At 48.9% G+C, this 12,025-nt stretch overlaps 2 protein-coding genes across 7 annotated transcripts in view; one reads left to right on the forward strand and one right to left on the reverse strand.

Moving 5' to 3' along the window:
- The window catches only part of TNIK (TRAF2 and NCK interacting kinase), a 169,551-nt gene that overhangs the window by 134,146 nt on the left and 23,380 nt on the right, over nt 1-12,025 (forward strand). For 3 of the 6 annotated variants that reach the window (XM_049803969.1, XM_049803973.1, XM_049803971.1), the window contains 6 exons: nt 1,619-1,783; nt 3,647-3,886; nt 6,220-6,326; nt 9,048-9,211; nt 10,377-10,474; nt 11,195-11,218. In XM_049803969.1, the coding sequence (XP_049659926.1) occupies nt 1,619-1,783; nt 3,647-3,886; nt 6,220-6,326; nt 9,048-9,211; nt 10,377-10,474; nt 11,195-11,218 (798 nt within the window). The remainder of the gene's footprint in view (nt 1-1,618; nt 1,784-3,646; nt 3,887-6,219; nt 6,327-9,047; nt 9,212-10,376; nt 10,475-11,194; nt 11,219-12,025) is intronic. The other 3 variants (XM_049803970.1, XM_049803972.1, XM_049803974.1) reach the window with 2 other exon arrangements.
- SKIL (SKI like proto-oncogene) overlaps nt 1-12,025 on the reverse strand; it is a 237,469-nt gene that overhangs the window by 43,004 nt on the left and 182,440 nt on the right. The gene's annotated exons all lie outside the window — the stretch shown is intronic.

The raw sequence follows: 12,025 nt of genomic DNA on the forward strand, positions 1-12,025 counted from the left end.
TATTAAAACATTAGCAGCCTTCCGCTGGGACCTGCACAGAAGCTGCTAAGGATGTTTCCTGTTTGAGGGGAATCTTGAGTTCAATTAGAGATGGCTTGAACCGGAGCGATGATGAATTCCTGCAGGGTTTTGCTGCTTTTTCCCCCCTCTCTGCCTAATGGTGGAGTCAGTCAGGCTCCACGAAGTACAGCTGGAGAGTCCCAAGAGCATCCTCTGCTGCGCTGGTGCGGCAAAGTGCTAGCGAGGAGATGCTGGCAGTGGGAAACCAAGCGCCTTTCCCCTTCCCAGTACACAGACATCCCCATTTCATCACTCTCCTGCCTTCTCCTCCATGCAAGCTTTGAAGTCCTCCATAATTAGCTGCACATTACAGCTTGGCAGCGTGCCGGAGAGCGCCTGCAAACAGCCGGAGAACTCGGCGGCGGCACCGTCTCTGCCTGCTGTCGTTCGTGCCAAGGCTTGGCTGATAAGGAGACGTGCTGGACCAGGCCTGCGACCCAGCGCTCGTGCTGCTGCTCCCTTGTTCAGAGGGAGTTCTCCTTCCTGCCCTGCTCTCCTTCCCGTCCTTGTGTCCGCTCCCGTGGGCATCGCTGAACCGAGCTCTGCACGGCCTCTGCTAGCCGCTGGGCAGCACCTGGGGAAGCTGTGACGGCCTCTTAGGACACAGCAGTGGCCCGGGTGGTCCCTCGTGAACTGCAAAGGAAAGAGTCCATAACACAAATCTCTTCCCTAAATTTTATTCTGACTCCTGCTCGGTATCTGAAAGAGGAAAAGATTAATTTTTATTAATATAATGGCTCTTTTCTTTCACAAGTATTTATTTACTTAAAGAAGAGCTGTGGTTCTTTCCAAGCAAACCTGTTTTAAAGATCGTCTTCTAACATGACGTTGTACATGGTGGAATCAAGACATGCTAAGGGTATTTATTTAACACGTGAATGATACGTAAATGAAAATACACGTCAGATCTCGAGGTATCAAAAATTCTGCATAGCATATGCTGCATGAATATCAATGCATGCAGTCTAACTGCAGGAGCACCCAGATTGCACGTACGTCTGGGTTAGCTGAAACCACTGTATTTTGATCAAGGGTAACTGAAAGAAGTGGGCTTTGGGTTTATTTCTCTGTCAGCAATAGAGGTTTTTCCCCTTCCATACATGACAAGGTGCCAGACTCACTAAATCTAGATCAAAGCCAGCCGTTTTCTGGCTGCCATGTTTATTCTTTTATTCAGATCAAACAAAAGCACTCCTCGTGGTGTTTATAGTAGTGAAGGAAAAGGGTCCCCTTGCTTAAAGATACATTTGAGAAGAAGCAAGAGCTTCTCAGGAGTCATCTTCTAGAAATACCTCTCTGAGGCATGTTGCCTTTTATTTATTTTTCTATTTCGTATTCAGAAATGAATTATGCGCATAAATACAAGTAGTCCTTTCGGTGTCTTTAAAATGCATTTATTGCACAGTCTGCCGGGTAACTTGGATTCCGTGATAATACAATATATATGATATCCCTAAAGAGAAAAGAGCTTCCGATGTGTATATCTGTGCATGCCTCGGTCTTCGGTTGGAAATGGCTTTTTATGGGGCATTCACCCACTCTCCCCGTCTCACCGCAGGTGGAGGAGCGCTCCCGGCTCAATCGCCAGAGCTCGCCGGCCATGCCCCATAAGGTGGCCAACAGGATTTCTGACCCCAACCTGCCTCCTCGGTCGGAGTCTTTCAGCATTAGCGGCGTGCAGCCGGCCCGGACCCCTCCCCTGCTCCGACCTGTGGACCCACAGGTAATGGTGCTTCCCCCAGCAGGCTCGCCTACCGGAGCCAGGATGCTGGGGGTGCTGGTAAGGTAACACGAAAAAGAGCGGATTAAAGGGAAATAGTGTCTTGCTCCCTGGTTTCTCAGCCTTAAGCGTATTCATGAGCGAGAGCAGCATCTACATTCATGAGTGGATTCCTCTTGTCACCTCCATGTGTTAGAAACATCATGCTGCTTTATACCTTCCTTTGAAGCATCACGTACTGGTTTACTGCCAGAAACAAGCTGGAGGACTGAGAGGAACCGCTGCTCTGGTCCAGTGCAGCAGTTGCTCTGTTCCTCTTTGGGATCTGGTTTATGTAAAGGACTAAAACCACAGCGCCTGGTACAAAAGACCCGGGACGCTTTGATGCTGAGGATCATCAGAAAGAGGTTTTGCTTTCTTTGCCGCTTTAATTCAAGGTTTTGTTTTGGTTTTCCATTGAGTTGACATCAGTCACAAACACATCTGGAGAGGGCATAGATCACCATGACCGTCACAGAGAAGGGGCTTCGTTATTTTAGAAGTTCCTCCCAGCCACGAGGTCTGTAAGTACGCTGCCACCGAAAGCTGTAGGAGTGTCGGTGCTGGCTCTGGCCCAGCCCCTGGAATTACTCCCACAGATCCGCAGACTCCAGCAGGGATTTCAGAGGGAAGTACAAAGCCTTTGCTCCAAGTCCAGCTGGGCTTTCTATGGGAAAATGTGCCAACCAAGTGCCATCCACGTGTGGTATGTGCACCTGTAGGACAATGACAGCTTTAAACAAAACACACGCAGGAAAGCCCTTAAACACACGGCTTTTTTTGCCCAACTTGCATGGTCTATATACATTGGGAAGTGGGTGAAACCCCAATTCACCGCAGTTTCTCTGATTGATCAAATACTGTTCAGTGACCTTTTTGGCGATCATCAACAGGTACAAAGATGTTTGTTGGCAATAAAGTACTAATGAAAAAGTTGCTCGAACCCCTGACACCCATGTAAATGTATGCATGCATACACATAGGCACGTGATATGTGTACATGCGTACATAGACGTATATGTAGAAACGTCAAATAAAAGTTACAGCCCCGCTGTATCAAAGAAGTGCAGCTTCACAGGGTCCTGCGAAGAAGCTCTGATTTCACAAACTCTAACTTTGTGAATTTCTCAGATTTCCCCAAACAGACGTCAGTATTCCTTTCACTCGTAACCTTTAGATCTATAGGGCTGATCCATGGGGTAGGGGCTACCTAGACCTATAGAAACTCATGCCTCAAGATTTATTTTTTTAAGCCATCTATGCCTGAGAATTCCTGACAATTTTTTTTATTATTATTTATTGTCGTTTCCTTCTTTTTTTTTTTTTTTTTTTTTTTCATTTTTAACAGGGAAAATCCATGCCAAACCTCATTAGCGCAACCTTAGAGGTGCAGGCGTAGGAGCTGGAAATTTGGCCAGCGGCAGGCAGAGCCTGGGGCGGGCACGGTGTGTGCGGGAGCTGGCAGGAGGGAGCAGCCTGCCCCGGCTCCTGGGGTGGTACCCACAGAACGGCGCGGGGCTGTCGGTACGAGCCATATCACCGTGCACACGCAGGAGCAGTCAGGACCGAAGCATGGCGTTGCCTGATTTTAAAAAGGCTGAGCTGCGCGAGCACGATTTTTAATAGGTCTTGCGTTGAAGCGGTGTAAGTCAGAAGGTCCTGAAACCAAGGCAGTGCTGATCTCAAACCGAGGGGGCTTTTGAGTGCATCCGAAGTGCTAATCAAATTTTTTATTTTTTTCAATCAAATTTTTAAATATCTTTTTTTGATTCCTTTTTTTTTTTTTTCCATTTTGTACTGATAGTTCTGTTTTGACTTGGTGCTTAGATTCCACATCTGGTCACTGTGAAATCCCAAGGAAGCTCCTTGTCTGGGTCTCAGTCACTGCATGAACAGCCTGCAAAGGGACTGGCTGGGTTTCAGGAGGCTCTGACGGTGACCTCTCACCGCACTGAGATGCCAAGGCAGAACTCGGACCCCACCTCAGAAAACCCTCCTCTGCCCCCTCGCATTGAAAAGTTTGACCGAAGTTCTTGGTTACGGCAGGAGGAAGACATTCCACCAAAGGTAACACTATCGCTCCTCACTTTCAGCACATCAAAGAGGCAATCCCAGAGCTAAGTCCCCACGGGACGGTGCTGCGCTCAGCACCTCCGGCAAAGCAGAGTGGGCAGGACCGAGCCCATCCCCGTGGCTCTGCGGCGGGTACCGACCTGCCCGGGGGCTACATTTCCCGAGGCAGGTTTCACGCAAGATGCCAGGACCTGCTCTCGGGTGCACACACAGCACTGCAAAAAGAGTTGCCCTCCAGCAAAGAAAGTTCTCGAGCCCAGACAGAGGCCAAAATAAATTAATATCTCCTTTCCCTAGGATAAAAAACAACCTTCCGTTTAAATAGAATTATAGGAACATAAAATTTGTCACACTCAATAAGACGGGTCCTTTTTAATCCGGTACCGTGCCTCCAGTTGCAATCAATATTTGATGCAAGACTTGTAAGGGCTCCAGCAGCTTTATACTTTCATTGACATTTTGGCAGCATCTGGCAGTACCTCTTTAATTAAGACTCTTCTGGACCAGTATTTCGATCGCATTGTTTATACACCTTCGTTTTGGAAGAATTATGACTTGGCCATTAAAGTTCCCCTCACAGTGAATCAGTGCTCAGCCTGGGAGGATTCTTCCAGAGAAAAAATGATTACAAATTGATTAGTGACAGTGAGGCAGTATTTGTCCCGGATCGAGAGGCAGTTTTTCTATGTATTAACAAGTAAGTGACTTGCCTTTTTAAGAGCAAAATACCAGCTACCAGGTAAGCCTCCCTGTGCAAGGGATCTATGGTGGTCTCTCACGTGTGTGAATAATGTTCCTATTTCTGCCTCCACCAAGCGAGAGGAGACATCGGTGCTCACCTAAGAGGAAAAGCAAGCCAACAGCTCCTGGAGCTGTCCGTGTGCTTTGCTCCTCAGTGGTGCAGGAGGGTGGCTGCCTGATTTTAACCTCATTTTGGAAAACCCTTTGCAATTTGATGTTGGCTTTTGCCTTGAGTCCTTTGAGAAGGGCATCTCTTAACTGCAGCGATGCACTACACGGTGAGACCACAGCACCTGGTCCTCGGAAAAAAACTTTTCCAGCGCTATGGAGTATTTTCTCCCTTAGCTGAGGGAACATGAGCTCTGGAAGGGCTCCCCACCAGATCACATTTAAGGCCGTCGTATCAGCAGTAATACTCAGGAGGAGTCTGACTTCGCATTTTACTGCCCAAAGTGGCTTTGATGTGTTTGTAAGCGGGAACGAAAGGTCTGCCCTGTGAGGCAGGGCCGGCTGTCTCTGTGGTCCGGGGTCTTGTTTCTGCCAGTGCTTACGGCTGGATGCTTCAGAGGAAGGTAAAAAACTCCCCATGTCCCGACTGCAGAGTACCCTGCCCGGAGGGGAAGATTGCTTTTTAACGAGACAAGCTGTAGCTAGCGATGCCACAGAATATAAAACTCACTCGCTCTCTGAATCTTTTTATCTCGCCTAACATAACTGTGTGTTTATTCTCAAAAAAAACACCAACCCAACCCCACCTAACCCTTTTTTTGCTAATCCCGCCGAGCCCTTGTCACCGCGTGCAAGGCATTGCGGGGTGAGTATCGTCATGCCTCTCCACGTCAGCCCTCGCTGCTGGGGGACGAGACCACCGCGCCGGCGGCCACACGGCGATGCCCGTGCTCCCGCGGGACGAGGCAGGGCTCCAGGGTCGACCGCTGTAGCACGTGTCGGCTGCGGCTGCCTTTGGGTTTCTGCCGGCGGCGTTGACGGTAGCTGTCCTGCCGGCAGCGGGGTTTTGGCAGCAGCACGCGAAGGTCATGGGGTTTGATGCAAGCGTTAGGTGGGTCGGTCTGGATCTTCCCGCTATCAGTCCTCTTGTTCGTTCACCGGTCGACACCTTCTCTCTGCTGGCATGTGTTAAATCTGAGCTAGAGATGCTAAAAACTCCACCGTGGCTGCTGAAATGCACTTCGGTCTGAATTTTACCTTCAAAACGATACTTTTCCGGGTTTTGTTAGATTGAAATTACGTATATGTGTGTGTGTGCATACCTTCGTTTTTGAAATAATAAATGCCCTGTTCGATGGTAGCCAGGCTGCTCTGTGTGCTGCTTGGGGCTCCTCTGCCGGGAGCATCCCTGACCGCACCTTTGCAGCTTGTTTCTGTCTCACGCTCAGGCGATTCCTTCTAAAAGCCGAGAGCTTTGTGGTTTATAATTGCTATAAATATTGCCTACCTCTCAGTGGGAAATCAATCGTAAACCGAGTCTCAAGGCAGTGCTGAAAGGTGACCTCTCAGATGTGCGCACGGCCGCCCACCGTGGTGGGGCAGAGTGGGTGACGGCAAATGTCTCCCTTCTTTTCCAGGTGCCTCAACGAACCACTTCCATATCCCCTGCTCTGGCGAGGAAGAACTCCCCGGGCAACGGCAGCGCCCTGGGGCCCCGGCTGGGCTCCCAGCCCATTCGGGCAAGGTACGGACACCTAGCAGGACGGGCAGGAGTGATCCCGGCATCGCCCGGCTGGAGAGCCCCAACACAGGCTGGGGTTTAGCCCTGCTTTTGCTGACTGGTGACAACACGAGATTTGCAGTGCTTCTCTTGTCACCAGGATGAACTTTTGCATTTCGTTAGTATTTCGTACTGACGCCAAAGGCTGTGAGTGCTTGGATCCCTGGAGGCTTTGCTCCCCGGGCTGAATCCGTTCCTGGGCATTGCAGGGTTTGGAGGTGGGACGCTGCATCTGCTGCTGTAGGGTTGAATGGGAATTTGGGCGCTCTCTTTAGTGGAATTAGGTTCTGGTTCTCCCAGAGTCACCTCTTGCATATAAAGGGATCCCTATAAGCCAGTGCGGAGATCTCAGTGATACATACCATACGTTTCCTATGCGTCGGAGCAGCTTTTCACGGATAACGGCCAAGGAATGTGCTGAGGGGCAGACGCTGATACAGCTTGGTGAGATCTTCCTTAGGTGTAGATCAAGGATTAAACTCCTTTCGGCTTCCCAGGACTAGGACCTTTAGCCTAGCCAGATCCAGCTCTCCGGCACAGCGGTGTGCATGGCACGCGGTGTGCAGCATCCCGAGGAAGGATGCTGCACCACAGCAGCGGTCCGGTCGCTGCCATGTCGGAGCTATCCCTGGGCATGATTAAAACGAGCAGGGGACTTGACAGGCTCTGCTCAGAGCTGGATGGAAAAAACATGGCTTAGTCATGCGAGAGCTTGTCTCTGGTTTGCAGAGCACCGTGGGCAGATCTAGGCCTCTGACGGGCAAATCTCAGGATAGATACGTGTCCACGTAGCCTTGTGTGATGGAGCTCCTTGATTTCTTCTTCCTGCCTTGTCCTTTCAGGGTGAGGTCAAAAAGCGAACGCTGGGATGTTCATAGCCGTGTGCTGTCACCATGTCAAGGCGTATGGACTTTCTTTCCAGCTCAGTGCCCGACCGTGCATCAGCAAACGCACGTACAGCGGGCAGCAGCCTAGAGAAGCTGGCAGGGTTAGCAGAAGGAGGAGGAATCTTTTTTTGGTGTTGTTAGTTTTTAAAATTAGACAAAAAACCATTCATACCGTGGTTGGTTCCTCTTTATTGCTCAAGGCTGAAGCATTTTGAATGCTTGAAAGTGTTGTTGTTCTAATTAGCTGTTGCTGGAAGGACAATTTAAAATGCGGAGGGATGTTGGACTGCATGGTCCTAGCAAGTGATAGTATTGAAAGTAAAAAGGATAATGGGAGTCTGGGATTCAAGCTGAAGGTTGCCCAGTGTTTGCTGCAGCCTCTCGGTCCCAGTCCTGGTTCGTGCAGGTAAATACATTGGTATTATTTTATTCAAATACATTTCATGAATATAATTTAGCTAAGGACGTGTCATCTGTACAACGTGAGCTGGAGGCCTTCAGTTTGATGAAAATTGGAAATTATTAGGATGCTACCATGTCCATTAAACTAAGTATTCCGTGAAATGGTTTCACATTTCATTTCTCTCACAGTAATGTAGCATTTCTCCAATTTTCCTTTTTAACCACTCCTGTTGGTTCTTGATTCCTCCCATGCATAAATGTAAATATTATTAAAATATACTTTCTTTTATTTGTCACCTTATTGTAACAAATGAGGGGATATTTCCTTGCACACAGAAAGTTACTGTCTTGCTCTCAGCATTTTAATACCCACCTGTGTCAATGCAAGATAACACTTGTCAGGGATTTTATATAATATCCATGCTAGGCAGTATCCAGACGATTCTGCCAGTGACCCCGTTATGGCGATGTGCCTTTGCACAATTAGCACCATCGTGGTTGTTCTCCGAGGGACGTGCTGTGCACACCCCGCAGACCTTGCACTTCATGTGCAATTGCATTATGTCATGTGGCACTATTACTGCATCATTTTTATGTACGCAAAGTCCTAATTGGACTTGACGGAGAAAGCTTTCTATGCATTTTTAATAGGACTTTGAATAATAAGATCACTTAACAGAAATATTGTATAAAACCAAATTGCATAACTCTGCATGAACATGTCTTCTGATGTCATTTCAGTGCCAAATAAGAATTAATTTTCTGAAGGCATCTGATACCCAGAGAGATATTAGTCACTCCTTGTGTATCAAGGACACTTTTTATTCTAGATTTATGTATGCTCACAAGGGTGAGAGAAATCAAGGAAGAAAAGTGGGTATCTGATGCAAGTTTGAAGTGAAGCCGTGAAAATTGGGCAGTTTGAATAAGTGGTAAAAGTGATCTGCAGCCTTGTTGCAAACTTGAGGTCCTTCCTTCACTGAAATATTTCTTTCTCTGTCTAGCAGCTATTCGCAAATTCCTGCTTTTATGGTGACTATTGGTGGTTCATTAGATAACTCCAGCATTGCACATCTACAGGCTGAAAGGGAGCTCTGAGCAAAGAATCTTCTAGTTTTTGCCAAATTTGGCAAAATAAGGGTAGAAAGCTTCTCTAGCCAATTTTTTGTCGTGGTTGTGGTGCACCTGCGCAAAGATGTCCAGTGCCTAATTCTGCGTAGTCCCTCGGTGGGGCTTGCCGGCTCAGTGGCTTCGGGAGAGAAGACCTCAGCCCCGTCTCCTCCAGCAGAGAAGGTGTCTCCTCACCTTTGCGACCGTCAGTGTGGGAAGGATCCGAAGCCCCGGAGGCGCGTGTGACACCGGCTGATGGTAACCCCTCTGTTTTGTGCTCTTGCAGCAACCCAGACCTGAGGAGGACGGAGCCCATCGTGGAGAGCCCGCTGCAGAGGACCAGCAGCGGCAGCTCTTCCAGCTCCAGCACTCCCAGCTCCCAGCCCAGCTCCCAGGGCGGCTCCCAGCCCGGCTCCCAGGCTGGCTCCAGCGAGCGCAACAGAGTCAGAGGTGAGGTTCTTGAAAACGTCCCTTAGCACCAGGCACGCTGTCTGAGGCGAGTTTGGTAAGCAGGAAGGGCGAGAGGTCCGTGATCTCATGTATGTTTTTTAAAAAATTAAAAAACCAAAGGATTCATCATTTCTGATGTACTTCTGCGACCAGCCGGCCTCCTTGCAAACAGAGATGCTGACGCTCCCTTTTGCCTGGACGCTGATGTAGGATGCCCATGGCAGCACATGTCACTCCTGCACTTGGCATCGCGGTGCCAGGTAGCTTGTACAAAAGGAGATGGGGATTAGGCTTTAGGGTAAACAAGCTTCCTAACTTTATTGACCCAAACTCACTTCTTCTGTGATGGTTTCTTTGGGAGTGCGTTTCACTTTTGGTGGGTATATAGTATTTTTTTTGAGCGTCATCTTTGTGCAAAGCCTGAGATGGGCGCAGAGGAGTGAATTAGCCCATAAGAAGCTTTCTCCAAAATGCTTTCACCGGGCAGCCATGCTGACACTGGGTTTATGTTCCTAGCTGAATTGTTTCCTTTCGTCTTAGAGCCGCTCTTAAAGATACTCCATTCCCCTGTTTAATTGCAGTGGGAGTTGCTAAAGCACACACAACCCATACATCTGCATTTCTGGCACAGCCCCGCAGTATAAATCCCCAGGGCTGAAGCACATTAAAACAAACGCTGCCTCCATGCTTTGAATTTTTTATGACTTCGCCATAAGATGATATGTCTGTTGTGGAAGTCATCACTCCTCTAGGTAGTCAATAAAAGGAGTTTATCACCAATTGTCCTTTTTGGTTTGGTTTTGGTTTTACTAATGAGGCATCCTGTGACAAATAATGTCCTAGCAATGTCAGATGCTGCAGAGCTTTTAATTTATCACATGCACTGCTCTTTTGCAAAGCGAATTTGTTTCTTTAGCAGAAAAAAGGGCAGTAATGCTGCGAGAGGGCTGTCAGCGGAGGCTGGCCTGGATTAGGGCTTCTGTTCCCGTGTTGATGGAGACTTGTTGCACTGACAGTCAAGCAGAGAGGAGCAGGAGGGTTTTTCGAAACAACAGAAGCAAAATGATGATGAAGTCCCTGTGCCCACCTGTCCCAGGTGACAGGACGCAGCAACGGCTTTCAGCAGCATTTTAATTCCCACTCTCTCCGCTTGCCTTTCGCCCAGGGAACGCCAAGCCCGAAGGGTCCCCCGTGCTCTCCCATGAGCCCGCCAAGGTAAAGCAGGAAGACAACAGGGACGTGACACGACCGAGCCGACCTGCTGTGAGTCTTAAATTATTTCCCATGGGAATGTTGCCAGCCAGCTTGGCCACGTTTCCCTCCGGTGCGGTAGCACAACCGCGGGGACCCCAAAAAAGAGGCTAGTGCTGTTGCTCCTCCAGCAGAGAGACTGGAAAGCGGCGGTACAGCAAAAGCCCGTGGGAGATTTGAATGCTTAAGAGAGTGCATGAGTTTTTATCAGGAGCCCAAGTCTAGGGGAAAGCACTTAAGCCTGTGTTTTCACGTGAAGCAGATGCTTAAGGGCTTTGCTAGCTTGGGCGCGGTGGTTGCCGATGGCACATTGTTGTGTTCCGTGCTGCATGTCCCCCCACAGCAGCCCGGCGGAGGGATGCTCTGCTCGGGGAGGCTGGGCGACCGGCCCCCGACAGCCTTCACAGCTTAAAACCAAACCTGGTAGTGGTCTCTGCACACTCCCGTTTTACTATTCTGAGCAAAATCTCATCCGAAGTGTTTCCTCCTGGTTTAATACTGTTGACATTTGTATTTTAAAACTGCAGTCTCGGCCTAATAACGAAATGAATTTCCACTGCTTCTCTTTTTTAATGTCTATTAATGTTTTGTTGATGTTGTTTTTTTTTCTCTACACTCCACAGCGTTGAGCTAACAATTCTAATTTTATTTCTAACCTGCTTGCCCTTCCTCTGGCTTTTTCCTGTCCCGATCTGTTTCCTCTGATGCTGATTATTCTTCCTTTACCCACAGAGCTATAAGAAAGCTATAGATGAGGTTAGTGATATCTTTTCTCAGTGGGTCATGCCTATGCAAGGTTGACTAGTTAGCGCTTAATATCGAACCGGGTTTTCTTGGTGCTTGACGTTGAAAAAGGTGGCGATGCAGTCTCGGGTCATACGGGAGACCGAACGATTGCGTTTCGGCGTAGGGAGCCTGCCCGCGGGGAGGGGAGCGGTGCTGCCGGTGTGTCTTGCTCAGCCATGGGCTGGCTGCCTGAAACCCGCTGGCCAGACCACTTGCATGGAGGCCGTGGCGAGAAGCACCCCGACGTTCACGCACGGAGCACACGGCGCTGCCGTTCTTCGGCGTATTTGAAAGAGAAAGAGCGAGAGCGGAGGTTTGTTGTGCCAGTGGAGGTGGTCCGGGCAGCCCGCGCCGCTCACCGCATCCTGCTCTCAGCTACAGCCCCCGGCTGCTCACTGATTTCAGTGGGGCCATCGAGCGCTATTTGCAATGCGTTTTAAGCCTAATTTGAACGAAGGCGCTTGGCAAATAAAGGGAAACAGAGCAGCGGAATACAGTGGGTAATTCATTCTCGTGGACCAGACCGTCATCTGTAAAGCCAGAGTCGGCGGAGCCGTCTTGGATGTTGATGGGCAATGCTAATCTTCATCCATCCTCTTAAAAAAAGTAAGAGTCCTGAATTACACCTTTTTCACCGTATGATAATATTTTAGATGTGTGTGCCTCGGGCGATGGTGAATGTTTAAATGTTCACGGGAAAAGACCAAACATTCCTGATTCAGCATTCGACTTGCCTCACACATGCATCGCTTGTGCACACACTGCTGATACTGGGAA

Source organism: Accipiter gentilis, chromosome 6, assembly GCF_929443795.1.
Source record: "Accipiter gentilis chromosome 6, bAccGen1.1, whole genome shotgun sequence".
NCBI classification, from domain to species: Eukaryota; Metazoa; Chordata; class Aves; order Accipitriformes; family Accipitridae; genus Astur; species Astur gentilis.